General features: G+C 68.2%; 2 protein-coding genes across 2 annotated transcripts; both read left to right on the forward strand.

Annotated features, from left to right (window-relative positions):
* The first annotated feature begins 5,288 nt into the window (after positions 1-5,288).
* BANF1 (barrier to autointegration nuclear assembly factor 1) lies at positions 5,289-11,046 on the forward strand. The gene is made up of 3 exons (XM_074572074.1): positions 5,289-5,384; positions 8,361-8,491; positions 10,890-11,046. Exons 2-3 carry the CDS (start codon positions 8,366-8,368, stop codon positions 11,034-11,036), a joined length of 273 nt encoding a protein of 90 aa, XP_074428175.1. The 5' UTR covers positions 5,289-5,384; positions 8,361-8,365; the 3' UTR covers positions 11,037-11,046.
* Positions 11,047-11,730: 684 nt separating this feature from the next.
* On the forward strand, positions 11,731-15,606 carry MUS81 (MUS81 structure-specific endonuclease subunit). Its single transcript, XM_074572075.1, has 8 exons — positions 11,731-11,790; positions 12,497-12,724; positions 12,938-13,061; positions 13,580-13,647; positions 13,730-13,801; positions 14,647-14,718; positions 14,913-14,971; positions 15,340-15,606. The coding sequence occupies exons 1-8, from the start codon at positions 11,731-11,733 to the stop codon at positions 15,491-15,493; spliced, it is 837 nt and encodes a 278-aa protein (XP_074428176.1). The 3' UTR covers positions 15,494-15,606.
* Positions 15,607-15,974: the final 368 nt, after the last annotated feature.

Genomic DNA, 15,974 nt, shown 5'->3' on the forward strand with positions numbered 1-15,974 from the left:
CGAACCCAGGAGAACATGGAGACGTGGACCAGGATTTCCAGGAGAACCTGAGAGGAACCTGGAGGCGTCATCCAGGCTTCCAGGGGGACCCGAGGACATTGTTCGGGTGTCGAGGGGGGACCTGGGAGAACCCGGAGACATCCAGGAGAACCTGGAAGAACCTGGAGATGTCCAGGAGAACCTGGGAGGAACCTGGAGGCATCATCCGGGCTTCCAGGAGGACCCAGGGACATCAAGTGTCCAAGGGAACCCAGGAGAACATGGAGACGTGGACCAGGATTTCCAGGAGAACCTGGGAGGAACCTGGAGGCATCATCCGGGCTTCCAGGAGGACCCAGGGACATTGTTCGGGTGTCGAGGGGGGACCTGGGAGAACCCGGAGACGTCCAGGAGAACCTGGAAGAACCTGGAGATGTCCAGGAGAACCTGGGAGGAACCTGGAGATGTCCAGAAGAACCTGGGAGAACCCGGAGACGTCCAGAAGAACCTCGGAGGAACCTGAATGCATCATCCAAGTTTCCGGGAGGACCTGGGGACATCGAGTGTCCAAGCGAACCCAAGAGAACATGGAGACGTGGACCAGGATTTCCAGGAGAACCTGGGAGGAACCTGGAGGCATCATCTGGGCTTCCAGGAGGACCCAGGGACATTGTTCGGGTGTCGAGGGGGGACCTGGGAGAACCTGGAGACGTCCAGGAGAACCTGGAAGAACCTGGAGATGTCCAGGAGAACCTGGGAGAACCCAGAGACGTCCAGAAGAACCTCGGAGGAACCTGGAGGCATCATCCGGGCTTCCAGGAGGACCCGGGGACATCGAGTGTCCAAGGGAACCCAGGAGAACATGGAGACGTGGACCAGGATTTCCAGGAGAACCTGGGAGGAACCTGGAGGCATCATCTGGGCTTCCAGGAGGACCCGAGGACATTGTTCGGGTGTCGAGGGGGGACCTGGGAGAACCCGGAGACGTCCAGGAGAACCTGGAAGAACCTGGAGATGTCCAGAAGAACCTGGGAGGAACCTGGAGACATCCAGGAGAACCTGGGAGGAACCTGGAGATGTCCAGGAGAACCTGGGAGGAACCTGGAGACGTCCAGAAGAACCTGGGAGGAACCTGAAGGCATCATCCGGGCTTCCAGGAGGACCCGAGGACATCGAGTGTCCGAGGGAACCCAGAAGAACATGGAGACATGGACAAGGATTTCCAGGAGAAGCTGAGAGGAACCTGGAGGCATCATCCGGGCTTCCAGGAGGACCCAGGGACATTGTTCAGGTGTCGAGGGGGGACCTGGGAGAACCCGGAGACGTCCAGAAGAACCTGGGAGGACCCTGGAGGCATCACCAGGGCTTCCAGGAGAACATGGGGACATCAGCCACGTGTCAAGCAGAACCTGGGAACATCGTCTGGGCTTCCCGAGGAACCCTGAGATGGTCTCCAGACCTCCAGGAGAACTTGGAGCCATCAGCTGGGCTTCCAGGAGGACCCGGGGACGTTGAGCGTCCAGGGGAACCTGGGGGAACCCGGAGATGTCCAGGCTTCCAGGAGAACCTGGGAGGGACCTGGAGATGGTCCCTGGTCTCCAGCAGAACCAGAGATGGCCCTTGGTCTCCAGGAGAATTGGAGATGGTCCCTGGTCTCCAGAACCTGGAGATGGTCCCTGGTCTCCAGGAGAACCCGGAGATGGTCCCTGGTCTCCAGGAGAACCTGGAGATGGTCCCTGGTCTCCAGGAGAACCCAGAGATGGTCCCTGGTCTCCAGAACCCGGAGATGGTCCCTGGTCTCCAGGAGAACCTGGAGATGGTCCCTGGTCTCCAGAACCCAGAGATGGCCCTTGGTCTCCAGGAGAACCGGAGATGGTCCATGGTCTCCAGAACCCAGAGATGGCCCTTGGTCTCCAGGAGAACCCGGAGATGGCCCCTGGTCTCCAGAACCTGGAGATGGCCCCTGGTCTCCAGGAGAACCAGAGATGGTCCCTGGTCTCCAGGAGAACCCGGAGATGGCCCCTGGTCTCCAGAACCTGGAGATGGCCCCTGGTCTCCAGGAGAACCCGGAGATGGCCCCTGGTCTCCAGGAGAATTGGAGATGGTCCCTGGCCTCCAGAACCCGGAGATGGCCCCTGGTCTCCAGGAGAACCTGGAGATGGTCCCTGGTCTCCAGAATCCAGAGATGGCCCCTGGTCTCCAGGAGAACCGGAGATGGTCCCTGGCCTCCAGAACCCGGAGATGGCCCCTGGTCTCCAGGAGAACCTGGAGATGGTCCCTGGTCTCCAGGAGAACCCAGAGATGGCCCCTGGTCTCCAGGAGAACCGGAGATGGTCCCTGGCCTCCAGAACCCGGAGATGGCCCCTGGTCTCCAGGAGAACCTGGAGATGGTCCCTGGTCTCCAGAACCTGGAGATGGCCCCTGGTCTCCAGGAGAACCTGAAGATGGTCCCTGGTCTCCAGGAGAACCTGGAGATGGCCCTTGGTCTGGAGAACCAGAGATGGTCCTTGGTCTCCAGGAGAACCCCGAGATGGCCCCTGGTCTCCAGGACTACCCAGAGATGGGCCTTGGCCTCCAGAACCTGGAGATGGTCCTTGGTCTCCAGGAGAACCTGGAGATGGCCCCTGGTCTCCAGAACCCAGAGACGGTCCTTGGTCTCCAGGAGAACCCGGAGATGGCCCTTGGTCTCCAGGAGAACCTGGAGATGGTCCCTGGTCTCCAGAACCTGGAGATGGCCCCTGGTCTCCAGGAGAACCTGAAGATGGTCCCTGGTCTCCAGGAGAACCCAGAGATGGCCCCTGGTCTCCAGAACCCGGAGATGGCCCCTGGTCTCCAGGAGAACCTGGAGATGGTCCCTGGTCTCCAGAACCCAGAGATGGTCCTTGGTCTCCAGGAGAACCCGGAGATGGTCCCTGGCCTCCAGAACCTGGAGATGGCCCCTGGTCTCCAGGAGAACCTGGAGATGGTCCCTGGTCTCCAGAACCTGGAGATGGCCCCTGGTCTCCAGGAGAACCTGAAGATGGTCCCTGGTCTCCAGGAGAACCTGGAGATGGCCCTTGGTCTGGAGAACCAGAGATGGTCCTTGGTCTCCAGGAGAACCCCGAGATGGCCCCTGGTCTCCAGGACTACCCAGAGATGGGCCTTGGCCTCCAGAACCTGGAGATGGTCCTTGGTCTCCAGGAGAACCTGGAGATGGCCCCTGGTCTCCAGAACCCAGAGACGGTCCTTGGTCTCCAGGAGAACCCGGAGATGGCCCTTGGTCTCCAGGAGAACCTGGAGATGGTCCCTGGTCTCCAGAACCTGGAGATGGCCCCTGGTCTCCAGGAGAACCTGAAGATGGTCCCTGGTCTCCAGGAGAACCCAGAGATGGCCCCTGGTCTCCAGAACCCGGAGATGGCCCCTGGTCTCCAGGAGAACCTGGAGATGGTCCCTGGTCTCCAGAACCTGGAGATGGCCCCTGGTCTCCAGGAGAACCTGAAGATGGTCCCTGGTCTCCAGGAGAACCCAGAGATGGCCCCTGGTCTCCAGAACCCGGAGATGGCCCCTGGTCTCCAGGAGAACCTGGAGATGGTCCCTGGTCTCCAGAACCCAGAGATGGTCCTTGGTCTCCAGGAGAACCCGGAGATGGTCCCTGGCCTCCAGAACCTGGAGATGGCCCCTGGTCTCCAGGAGAACCTGAAGATGGTCCCTGGTCTCCAGGAGAACCCAGAGATGGCCCCTGGTCTCCAGAACCCGGAGATGGCCCCTGGTCTCCAGGAGAACCTGGAGATGGTCCCTGGTCTCCAGAACCCAGAGATGGTCCTTGGTCTCCAGGAGAACCCGGAGATGGTCCCTGGCCTCCAGAACCTGGAGATGGCCCCTGGTCTCCAGGAGAACCTGAAGATGGTCCCTGGTCTCCAGGAGAACCTGGAGATGGCCCTTGGTCTGGAGAACCAGAGATGGTCCTTGGTCTCCAGGAGAACCCCGAGATGGCCCCTGGTCTCCAGGACTACCCAGAGATGGGCCTTGGCCTCCAGAACCTGGAGATGGTCCTTGGTCTCCAGGAGAACCTGGAGATGGCCCCTGGTCTCCAGAACCCAGAGACGGTCCTTGGTCTCCAGGAGAACCCGGAGATGGCCCTTGGTCTCCAGGAGAACCTGGAGATGGTCCCTGGTCTCCAGAACCTGGAGATGGCCCCTGGTCTCCAGGAGAACCTGAAGATGGTCCCTGGTCTCCAGGAGAACCTGGAGATGGCCCTTGGTCTGGAGAACCAGAGATGGTCCTTGGTCTCCAGGAGAACCCCGAGATGGCCCCTGGTCTCCAGGACAACCCAGAGATGGCCCTTGGCCTCCAGAACCTGGAGATGGTCCTTGGTCTCCAGGAGAACCCCGAGATGGCCCCTGGTCTCCAGAACCCAGAGACGGTCCTTGGTCTCCAGGAGAACCCGGAGATGGCCCTTGGTCTCCAGGAGAACCTGGAGATGGTCCCTGGCCTCCAGAACCCGGAGATGGCCCCTGGTCGCCAGGAGAACCAGAGATGGCCCTTGGTCTCCAGGAGAACCTGGAGATGGTCCCTGGTCTCCAGAACCTGGAGATGGCCCCTGGTCTCCAGGAGAACCTGGAGATGGTCCCTGGTCTCCAGAACCCAGAGATGGCCCTTGGTCTCCAGGAGAACCGGAGAGGACCCCTGGTCTCCAGGAGAACCCGGAGATGGCCCTTGGTCTCCAGGAGAACCGGAGATGGTCCCTGGTCTCCAGAACTTGGAGATGGTCCCTGGTCTCCAGGAGAACCTGGAGATGGTCCCTGGTCTCCAGAATCCAGAGATGGTCCCTGGTCTCCAGAACTTGGAGATGGTCCCTGGTCTCCAGGAGAACCGGAGATGGTCCCTGGTCTCCAGAACCCGGAGATGGTCCCCGGTCTCCAGAACTTGGAGATGGCCCCTGGTCTCCAGGAGAACCTGAAGATGGTCCCTGGTCTCCAGGAGAACCCAGAGATGGCCCCTGGTCTCCAGAACCCGGAGATGGCCCCTGGTCTCCAGGAGAACCTGGAGATGGCCCCTGGTCTCCAGGAGAACCCGGAGATGGCCCCTGGTCTCCAGAATCCAGAGATGGCCCTTGGTCTCCAGGAGAACCTGGAGATGGTCCCTGGTCTCCAGAATCCAGAGATGGCCCTTGGTCTCCAGGAGAACCGGAGATGGTCCCCGGTCCCTGGTCCATGGTCCATGGTCTTCTCCAGCCCCCACCGCCCCCGTCTCTGTTCCTCCTCCCACCGCCCAGAGCGGCCCCGCCCCGCCCGGAGCGGCCGCTCCGTCTCGTTCCGTCTCTATGGTCCTTTCCGGCTTTTGCGCCGGCGCCGCCGGACGTGACGTCATTGCGCGGCGGCGGCGGCCTGAGGCGGGAGCGGCGGTTGGAGCGACGGGAGGGGCCGGTGAGGGCGGGGGGGGGCCCCAGCGGTCTCCAAATGTCCCCAAATGTCCCCAGGGGTCCCCAAATGTCTCCGGTCCCCGTGTGCGTGTGTCCCCCCCCGGCGCCCGCCCCTCCCTGTCCCCGCGTCCCCTCCCCCCCGCTGTCCCCTCCCCCTCTGGCCTGTCCCCGGCTGTCGTGTGTGTCCCCCCCCCCCCCCCGGCTGTCCCCGTGTCCCCCCCCCACTGTCCCCGTGTCCCCCCCCCCCCCCGTCCCCGTGCCCCCCCTCACCGTCCCCGTGTCCCCCCCCACCGTCCCCGTGTCCCCCCCCCACTGTCCCCATGTCCCCCCACCATCCCCGTGTCCCCCCCCACCGTCCCCGTGTCCCCCCACACCGTCCCCGTGTCCCCCCCCACCATCCCCGTGTCCCCCCCCCACCGTCCCCGTGTCCCCCCCCACTGTCCCCATGTCCCCCCACCGTCCCCGTGTCCCCCCCCCACGGTCCCCGTGTCCCCCCCCCACCGTCCCCGTGCCCCCCCCCACCGTCCCTCTGTCCCCCCCTCACCATCCTCGTGTCCCCCCCCACCGTCCCCGTGTCCCCCCCTCACCGTCCCTGTCCCCCCCCCACACTGTCCCCGTGTCACCCCCTCACCATCCCCGTGTCCCCCTCCCCCCCCCACCGTCCCCGTGTCCCCCCCCCACCGTTCCTCTGTCCCCTCGTTGTCCCCTTGCCATCCCCTGTCCCCTCGCTGTCACCGTCCCCCCTTACGGTCCCTGCGCCCCCTCCCTGTCCCCTCCCCATCCCCGTGTCCCCTCACCGTCCCCCTGTCCCCTCCCCATCCCCGTGTCCCCTCTCTGTCCCCATGTCCCCTCACCGTCCCTGTGTCCCCTCTTCCCCTCTCTGTCCCCGTGTCCCCTCTCCGTCCCCGTGTCCCCTCACCGTCCCTGTGTCCCCTCTCTGTCCCTGCGTCCCCTCACCATCCCCGTGTCCCCTCACCGTCCCCATGCCCCCTGGCCATCCCTGTGTCCCCCTCATTGTCCCCGTGTCCCCCTGCCATCCCCCTGTCCCCTCGCCGTCCCCGTGTCCCCTCACCGTCCCCATGTCCCCCTGCCATCCACGTGTCCCCTCTCTGTCCCCCTGTCCCCTCACCGTCCCCATGTCCCCTGGCCATCCCTGTGTATCCCTCACTGTCCCCGTGTCCCCCTGCCATCCCCCTGTCCCCTCGCCGTCCCCGTGTCCCCTCACTGTCCCCGTGTCCCCTCACTGTCCCCCTGTCCCCTCACCGTTCCCCTGTCCCCTCACTGTCTCCCTGTCCCCTCTCTGTCCCTGTGTCCCCTCACCATCCCCATGTTCCCTCACTCTCCCCCTGTCCCCTCTCTGTCCCCGTGTCCCCTCACCGTCCCCGTGTCCCCTCACCATCCCCGTGTCCCCTCACCGTCCCCCTGTCCCCTCACCATCCCCCTGTCCCCTCTCCGTCCCCGTGTCCCCTCACCGTCCCCGTGTCCCCTCACCATCCCCATGTTCCCTCTCCGTCCCCATGTCCCCTCACTGTCCCTCTGTCCCCTCACCATCCCCCTGTCCCCTCTCTGTCCCCATGTCCCCTCTCCGTCCCCGTGTCCCCTCACCATCCCCCTGTCCCCTCACCGTCCCCATGTCCCCTCACAGTCCCCGTGTCCCCCTGCCATCCCTGTGTCCCCTCACCGTCCCCGTGTCCCCTCACTGTCCCCATGTCCCCTCACTGTCCTCCTGTCCCCTCACTGTCCCCATGTCCCCTCTCTGTCCCCGTGTCCCCTCACCGTCCCCGTGTCCCCCTGCCATCCACGTGTCCCCTCACTGTCCCCCTGTCCCCTCACCATCCCCATGTCCCCTCTCTGTCCCCCTGTCCCCTCTCTGTCCCCCTGTCCCCTCACCGTCCCCATGTCCCCTCACTGTCCCCGTGTCCCCCTGCCATCCCCCTGTCCCCTCTCTGTCCCCATGTCCCCCCACCGTCCCCCTGTCCCCTCACCATCCCCATACCCCTGGCCATCCCTGTGTCCCCTCACCATCCCCATGTCCCCCTGCCATCCCCCTGTCCCCTCACAGTCCCCCTGTCCCCCCACCATCCCCGTGTCCCCTCTCTGTCCCCATGTCCCCTCTGTGTCCCTGTGTCCCCTCACCGTCCCTCTGTCCCCCCACCATCCCCGTGTCCCCTCACCTTCCCCGTGTCCCCTCACCGTCCCCCTGTCCCCTCACCGTCCCCATGTCCCCTCACCATCCCCCTGTCCCCTCACCGTTCCCCTGTCCCCTCACCGTCCCCATGTCCCCTCACCATCCCCCTGTCCCCTCACCGTCCCCATGTCCCCTCACAGTCCCCATGTCCCCCTGCCATCCCTGTGTCCCCTCACCGTCCCCCTGTCCCCTCACCGTCCCCATGTCCCCTCACAGTCCCCGTGTCCCCCTGCCATCCCTGTGTCCCCTCACCATCCCCCTGTCCCCTCACTGTCCCCGTGTCCCCTCACTGTCCCCCTGTCCCCTCACTGTCCCCATGTCCCCTCTCTGTCCCCCTGTCCCCTCACCGTCCCCGTGTCCCCCTGCCATCCCCGTGTCCCCTCTCTGTCCCTGCGTCCCCTCACCGTCCCCATGCCCCCCCACCGTCCCTGTGTCCCCTCACCGTCCCCGTGTCCCCTCACTGTCCCCATGTCCCCTCTCTGTCCCCATGTCCCCTCACCGTCCCCGTGTCCCCTCACCGTCCCCGTGTCCCCCTGCCATCCACGTGTCCCCTCACCGTCCCCCTGTCCCCTCACCATCCCCATGTCCCCTCTCTGTCCCCCTGTCCCCTCTCTGTCCCCCTGTCCCCTCACCGTCCCCATGTCCCCTCACAGTCCCCGTGTCCCCCTGCCATCCCTGTGTCCCCTCACCATCCCTGTGTCCCCTCACCATCCCCGTGTCCCCTCACCGTCCCCGTGTCCCCTGGCCGTCCCCACGTTCCCGCGTCCCCTCACTGTCCCCGTGTCCCCGCAGGCGCCATGTCCTCGACCTCGCAGAAGCACCGGGACTTCGTGGCGGAGCCGATGGGGGAGAAGCCGGTGGGGACCTTGGCCGGGATCGGGGACGTCCTGGGCAAGAAGCTGGAGGAAAAAGGCTTCGACAAGGTGGGGACACCCTGGGGACACCTTGGGGACACCCTGGGGACACCCTGGGGACACCTTGGGGACAGCCTGCCCCGGGGAGGGGGTGCCGTGGGGACAGGGCCATCTTTGGGAGGTGGCACAGGGGGGAGGGGGGGGTGGCCCTGGGGGGGTGTCTGGAGGCCGGGGGGTGCCACCGAGGGGACAGGGCTGTCCCCAAGCGGGACGAGGTTGTCACCAAGGAGACAGGGATGGCCCCAGGGGGGGTCCCCAGGGATGTGGGGGGGGGGAGAGTGTCACCGAGGGGACGGGGGTGGCCCCAAATGGGGTCCCTGGTGATGTGGGGGTGTCACCGAGGGGAGGGAGGTGACCCTGGGGACACGGCGTTCGCGGGGGATTGTCCCTGGGGACGTCCCTGGGGGGGGGGGGGGGAAGGGGGGGGGCACGGGGCCAGCCCTGGGGACGTGGGGGGGGGCACAGAGCTGGGCTGGGGGGGGACAAGGATGTCCCTGGGGACAGGGTGGGAGGGACAGGGACCCCCTTGGGGACACGGGGGGAGGTGTCCCAGGGCCGTTGCTAGGGACACAGCGGGGGGGGGGGGGACGGACAGGGGGTGTGCCACCCCCCCGCGGTGACATCCCTGTGTCCCCCCCGCGTCCCCCCCCCGCGGCGTTATATGGGGCCATTTCTATGGCCACAGTGGGGTGATGGGGGGTTTGCCAGCCCCGTGGTGACATCCCTGTCCCCCCGGGGGACGTGAGGCCACTCTCAGGGACACGGGGGGGGGACAGGGGATGTGCCACCCCCCCCCCGGTGACATCCCTGTCCCCCCATGTCCCCCCCCCAGTCCCACGTGGGGCCATTCCGAGGGTTACAGTGGGGTGATGGGGGGTTTGCCAGCCCCGTGGTCACATCCCTGTCCCCCCGGGGGACGTGAGGCCACTCTTAGGGACACGGGGGGGGGACAGGGGGTGTGTCACCCCCCCCCGGTGACATCCCTGTCCCCCCATGTCCCCCCCCCAGTCACACATGGGGCCATTCCGAGGGTTACAGTGGGGTGATGGGGGGTTTGCCAGCCCCGTGGTGACATCCCTGTCCCCCTGGGGGACGTGAGGCCACACTTAGGGACACGGGGGGGGGACAGGGGATGTGCCACCCCCCCCCGGTGACATCCCTGTCCCCCCGTGTCCCCCCCCGCGGCGTTATATGGGGCCATTTCTATGGCCACAGTGGGGTGATGGGGGTTTGCCAGCCCCGTGGTGACATCCCTGTCCCCCCGGGGGACGTGAGGCCACTCTTAGGGACACGGGGGGGGGACAGGGGATGTGTCACCCCCCCCCGGTGACATCCCTGTCCCCCCATGTCCCCCCCCCCCCCCACGTGGGGCCATTCTGAGGGTTACAGTGGGGTGATGGGGGTTTGCCAGCCCCGTGGTGACATCCCTGTCCCCCCAGGGGATGTGGGGCCACACTTAGGGACACGGGGGGGGGACAGGGGATGTGTCACCCCCCCCCGGTGACATCCCTGTCCCCCCATGTCCCCCCCCCACACACATGGGGCCATTCTGAGGGTGACGGTGTGGCGACAGGGGGGGTTTGCCAGCCCTGTGGTGACATCCCTGTCCCCCCGGGGGACGTGAGGCCACTCTTAGGGACACGGGGGGGGGACAGGGGATGTGTCACCCCCCCCGGTGACATCCCTGTCCCCCCGCGTCCCCCCCCCCACGGTGTTATATGGGGCCATTCCTATGGCCAAAGTGGGGTGATGGGGGGTTTGCCAGCCCCGTGGTGACATCCCTGTCCCCCCGGGGGATGTGGGGCCACACTTAGGGACACGGGGGGGGGACAGGGGCTGTGTCACCCCCCCCCGGTGACATCCCTGTCCCCCCATGTCCCCCCCCCACACATGTGGGGCCATTCTGAGGGTGACGGTGTGGCGACAGGGGGGGTTTGCCAGCCCCGTGGTCACATCCCTGTCCCCCCGGGGGACGTGAGGCCACTCTTAGGGACACGGGGGGGGGACAGGGGGTGTGCCACCCCCCCCGGTGACATCCTTGTCCCCCCATGTCCCCCCCCAGTCACACGTGGGGCCATTCCGAGGGTTACAGTGGGGTGATGGGGGGTTTGCCAGCCCCGTGGTGACATCCCTGTCCCCCTGGGGGACGTGGGGCCACTCTTAGGGACACGGGGGGGGGACAGGGGTGTGCCACCCCCCCCCGGTGACATCCCTGTCCCCCCATGTCCCCCCCCCGGCGTTATATGGGGCCATTTCTATGGCCACAGTGGGGTGATGGGGGTTTGCCAGCCCCGTGGTGACATCCCTGTCCCCCCAGGGGACGTGAGGCCACACTTAGGGACACGGGGGGGGGGGCAGGGGGTGTGCCACCCCCCCAGGTGACATCCCTGTCGTCCCCCCCCCCCAGGCCTACGTGGTGCTGGGGCAGTTCCTGGTGCTGCGCAAGGACGAGGAGCTGTTTCGGGAGTGGCTGAAGGAGACGTGCGGGGCCAACGCCAAGCAGTCGCGGGATTGTTCCGGCTGCCTGCGGGAGTGGTGCGACGCCTTCCTCTGAGTCCCCAGCGCCCCCCCCCCGCCCCCCCCCATCTCCCCGGCACCCCAAAACCCCCCCCACGCCCCCCAAATCCCCCCACTCCCCCCCACCCCACCTCAGCCAAAACCCCCCAACGTCCCACAGACTCCGGCTCCCCCAAACATCTGGGGACGGCAAGAATTGGGGGGGGGGGTGTCCCCAAAGCCCCCCCCTCCCCCAACACCCTCCCGGGCACCCCAAAACCCCCCCCTCCGCCCCCCCCCTGCCCCCGGCACCCAAAAATCCCCCCCCCCCCCAAAAACCAGCCCCAACCACCCGACAGATTGCGGCTCCCACACACCCGGGGGCAGCAGGGACTCGGGGGGGGTGGGGGGGTGTCCCCAAACTTCCCCCCCCCCCCCTCGGGCACCCCACATCCCCCCTTCCGGGTGCCCCCCCCACCCCCAGCACCCCAAAATCCCCACAAACAACCCCAAACCCCCCCCCCTCAGGAGCCCCCCCAGACACCCAACAGGCTCTCCAGCTCCCCCCCCCCCCCCCCCCCCGCCACACCGGGGGCAGCAGGGACTGGGGGGGGTGGGGGTGTCCCCAAACCTCCCCCCACCCGCACCCCAACCCCCCCCCCCCCCAGGGTTTGGGGGCTCCCCAAAACCCCCCCCGGGGACCCCAAATCCCCCCCCCCTCCCCAGGAAACGGTGGCTTTGGGGGCAGCGGGATGGGGGGGTTGGGGGGGCCAAATGCCCCCCTTCCCATCTGGGGACCCCCCCAAACTCTGGTGCTGCCCCCCCCCCCCCGGGGGGGCCCCCCCAGACCCATTTCGGGGCTCCCCCCACCCCCCCCCAAAGCCACCCCAGGGGGCTGCTCCCCCCAATCACCCCCAAATCACCCGGGGGGGGGGGTTGGGGGGACCCCAACTCCCCCCTTCCAACCCCCCCCCGCCCCCCGCCGGGGCTGCGCTGACACTGCCCCTCCCCCCCCCCCCCGGGGAGGGGAATTTCGGGGCGTTTTTGGGGGGAAATTGTGTCATTTTGGGGGTGTGCGTGTCCCCCCCCCCCCCCAATTTGTTTGTAAAAGGGTTTTCTAAACAATAAAGGTTTTGCTGTGCTGGATCCTGCCCGGGGGGGGGCAATTGGGGGCGCGGGGGGAGGGGGGAATTGGGGGGGGGAGGGGGGCAATTGACACCCCCCCCCGGGGGCTTTATGGGGGCCCGGTGGGACAGCGAGTCCTCCAGAGCAGAAGAGTGCGTCCTCCAGGCGGCCTAGAGCGGCGGCGAAGCGTCCAGAGCAGCCGAGTGGGCGGCCTAGAGCGGAGTCCTCCGGAGCAGACGAGCTCGGCCTCCAGGCGGGCTAGAGCGGTCGCGAGCCTTCCAAAGCAGACGCGTGCGACGGCCTAGAGCGGAGTCCTCCAGAGCAGTAGAGTGCGTCCTCCAGGCGACCTAGAGCGCCCGCGAATCGTCCAGAGCAGCCGAGTGGGCGGCCTAGAGCGCAGTCCTCCAGAGCAGCCGAGCGCGGCCTCCCGGCGGCCTAGAGCGGCAGCGAAGGGCACTTCCGCGTCGACGGCGGCTTCTCCCGGTTCCCGGCCATGCCGGAGGCCGCCGCCCCCCCGCGTCGCCGCCGCCGCCGCTCCCCCCAAACCCGCTTTTCACCCGGTGGCTGCGGGAATGGCGGGACGAAGCGGCCGGGACGCGGGTCCGGGGGGTCTACGAGCGGGTGGGTGAACGGGGAAGGGCGTCCCCGGGAGGGGGGCGGGATTCGGGAGGGTCCCGGAGGGTCTTCGAGGTCTCCCGGGGGGGTTCCCGGTGGGGGGGGGGGGGGTGTCCCCTGTGGGTCCGGCGGTCCCGGGAAGCCCCAGGGGGTGTCGGGGGGGGGGCGTTTCGGTGGGTCGCGGGGGGACCCACCGTGTCCCCCCCCCCCCGCCCCCAGGCTCTGCGCTCCCTGGCCCGGTACCCGCTGCCGCTGCGCTCGGGCCGGGCCGCCGCCATCTTGCAGCACTTCGGCCCCGCCCTCTGCCGCCGCCTCGAGCTGCGCCTGCGTCAGCACCGCGCCGGTGGGCGGGGCCCTGGAGGGGCGGGGCCTCGGGGAAGGGGCGGGGCTTGGCAGGGGGCGGGGCCACGGGGGGGGCGGGGCTTGGGGCAATGCCGGCCTCTGCCGCCACCGGGGGCGGGGCCTCGGGGGGGGGGGCGGAGCCTGGTTGTGGGCGGGGCGTGGGCAGTAGAGGGGCGGGGTTTACGGGGTGGGCGGGGCTTCCAGAAGGGGAGGGGTTTCGGGGAGGGGGCGTGGCCAGGGTGGGAGCGCGGGGGTGGGCGGTGTCTGGGAAGAGGGCGTGGCCGCAGGTGGGTGGGCGGGGCTTGGGTGGGCGGGGCTTTCGTGGGGGAACCGCCGTGAGTGGTTTGAGGCCTGGGGTGGGCGGGGCCTCATCGGGGGGGGGTGAGGGGTGGGGCCGGAGTGGGTGGAGCTTGGGTGGGTGTGGCTGTGGGCGGGGCTTGGTCGTTTGCACGGTGACCCCGCCGCTGATTTGCATCCTGATTTGCATAACGCCCCCACCCCACCCACCCCCCCCCCCAGAGCAAGGCCTCGCCCCCAGCCCCCCCGCAGGGGGGAGGGGCGCGGAGCCCCCCCCGGCCCCGCCCACGGTGAGTGTCATCATTGCCGCCCCCCCCCCCCCCCGAAACGCCTGGGTCCCCCGGGAATCCCTCACCCCTCCCCCACCCCCAGCGCCACCTGTCACGTGACTACCGGCCCCTCCCCCGCTCGCGGGCCTACGCCCTCCTGATGGCCCTGCACCAGGTGAGGCACTGGGAGGGGACTGGGGGCACTGGGATGGGACTGGGAGGCACTGGGATGGGACTGGGAAGGGACTGGGGGGCACTGGGATGGGACTGGGAGGCACTGGGATAGGACTGGGAGGCACTGGGAGGGAGGCACTGGGAAGGGACTGGGGGCACTGGGATGGGACTGGGAGGCACTGGGATGGGACTGGGAAGGGACTGGGGGCACTGGGATGGGACTGGGAGGCACTGGGATAGGACTGGGAGGCACTGGGAGGCACTGGGAAGGGACTGGGGGCACTGGGATGGGACTGGGAGGCACTGGGATGGGACTGGGAAGGGACTGGGGACACTGGGATGGGACTGGGAGGCACTGGGATGGGACTAGGGGCACTGGGAGGGCACTGGGATGGGACTTGGGGCTCCGGGAGGTCACTGGGAAGGGACTGGGGGCACTGGGATGGGACTGGGAAGGGACTGTGGGCACTGGGAGGGCACTGGGATGGGACTGGAGGCACTGGGCAGGGACTGGGAAGGGCCTGGGGGCACTGGGAGGGCACTGGGATGGGACTGGGAGGCACTGGGATGGGGGTTAGGTTCACTGGGAGGGCACAGAAAGGCGTAGGGATGGCACTGGAAGGGGACTGGGGTCACTGGGATGGGACTGGGAGGGACTGGGAGAGGACTGGGGTCACTGGGAGGGGACCGGGATGGGACTGGGAAGGGCCTGGGGGCACTGGGAGGCACTGGGATTGGCTTTAGGGCACTGGGAGGGACTGGGAGAGGACTGGGATCCCTGGGAGGGGGCCGTTGGGGGGGGTGGGAGGGGCCCGGAGCTGAGCCGAAGCCCCTCCCCCCCCGCAGAGCCCCTCCCCCCTGGCAGAGGCGGAGCTTCTGCGCCGGGCCCAGCCCCGCAGCCCCCGGCCCCTCCCCCCGGTGAGCGCCGTCAGTAGGGACCAGAGTGAACGAGGAAAAGTGGGGGCGGGGGGGGGGGCAAATCCACCCCTCCCCCCACACCTTCCCCTGCCCCCCCCCTCGAGGGTCCCACGGGCCCCCCCGGGGGTGCTGGGGGAGGGGTGACGTGGTGGGTGTCCCCCCCTCCCTCCTTCCCCCCCCCCCCCCCCCAACAGGCAGCGCTGGGGCCCCTCCTCCGCCGGGACCTGCTGCAGCGGAGCGGCCACCCCCCCCGGTGCGCCCGGGACTGGGACGGGACTGGGAGGCACTGGGAGGGGACTGGGATGGCACTGGGAGGCACTGGGAGGGGACTGGGAGGCACTGGGAGGGGACTGGGAAGGTCCTGGGAGGCACTGGGAGGGCACTGGGAGGGGAGTCAGGGAACTGGGAGGCACTGGGAGGCACTGGGAAGGTCCTGGGGGGCACTGGGAGGGGACTGGAAAAGGAGTCAGGGAACTGGGAGGCACTGGGAGGGACTGGGAAGGTCCTGGGGGGCACTGGGAGGGCACTGAAGGAGCACTGGGAGAGACTGGGGGGGCACTGGGCGATACTGGGAGCCCCCCCGTGACATCCCCCCCCCCAACCTCGCTGACCCCCCCCCAGGTACTCACTGACCCCGCGGGGTCAAATCCTGGCCCAGCGATTGGCTGACGCCGCCCCCGCGGCCCCGCCCCCCCCCGGGGGGACCCCGGCGTCCGAGGGGGGGGGGCCTCTGGCGGCAGGGGGGGGACACACCCCTCCCCCCTCCCCCACGTGAGTCACCCGGGGCGGGGGGGAGGGGGACCTATTTGGGGGGGGGGGGGGGTGAGGTCACGGATGCCTGGGGCACTGGGAGGCACTGGGAGGGGACTGGAGGGCACTGGGAGTCGTTAGGAGGGGACTGGGGGCACTGGGAGAGCACTGGGATGGGACTGGAGACCACTGGGAGGGAACTGGGGAGGACTCAGAGGCACTGGAAGGGTACTGGGGTGGAACTGGAGGGTACTGGGGGTCATTGGGGGGGGACTGGGGGGACTGGGATAGGATTGGGGTGGGACTGGGGGTACTGGGAGGAAACTGGAGGAGGCTGGGAAGCACTGGGACAAGACTAGGGTCACTGGGAGGGTACTGGGAGGTGACTGGAGGGCACTGGGAGTCATTGGGAGGGGACTGGGGACACTGGGAAGGGACTGGAGCACATGGGGAGGCACTGGGAGGGGACTGGGAGGCCCTGGGAGGGGACTGGGAGGGCACTGGGG

The sequence above is a fragment of the Larus michahellis genome, unplaced genomic scaffold (genome assembly GCF_964199755.1).
Source record: "Larus michahellis unplaced genomic scaffold, bLarMic1.1 SCAFFOLD_580, whole genome shotgun sequence".
NCBI classification, from domain to species: domain Eukaryota; kingdom Metazoa; phylum Chordata; class Aves; order Charadriiformes; family Laridae; genus Larus; species Larus michahellis.

Coding starts and splice junctions, on each gene's coding strand:
- BANF1 (XM_074572074.1), top strand. CDS start 8,366: ATGTCCTCGACCTCGCAGAAGCACCGGGACTTCGTGGCGGAGCCGATG. Junction 8,492..10,889: donor AGGAAAAAGGCTTCGACAAG/GTGGGGACACCC, acceptor CCCCCCCCCCAG/GCCTACGTGGTGCTGGGGCA.
- MUS81 (XM_074572075.1), top strand. CDS start 11,731: ATGGGGGGGTTGGGGGGGCCAAATGCCCCCCTTCCCATCTGGGGACCC. Junction 13,648..13,729: donor CCCCCCCGGCCCCGCCCACG/GTGAGTGTCATC, acceptor CCCCACCCCCAG/CGCCACCTGTCACGTGACTA. Junction 13,802..14,646: donor TCCTGATGGCCCTGCACCAG/GTGAGGCACTGG, acceptor CCCCCCCCGCAG/AGCCCCTCCCCCCTGGCAGA.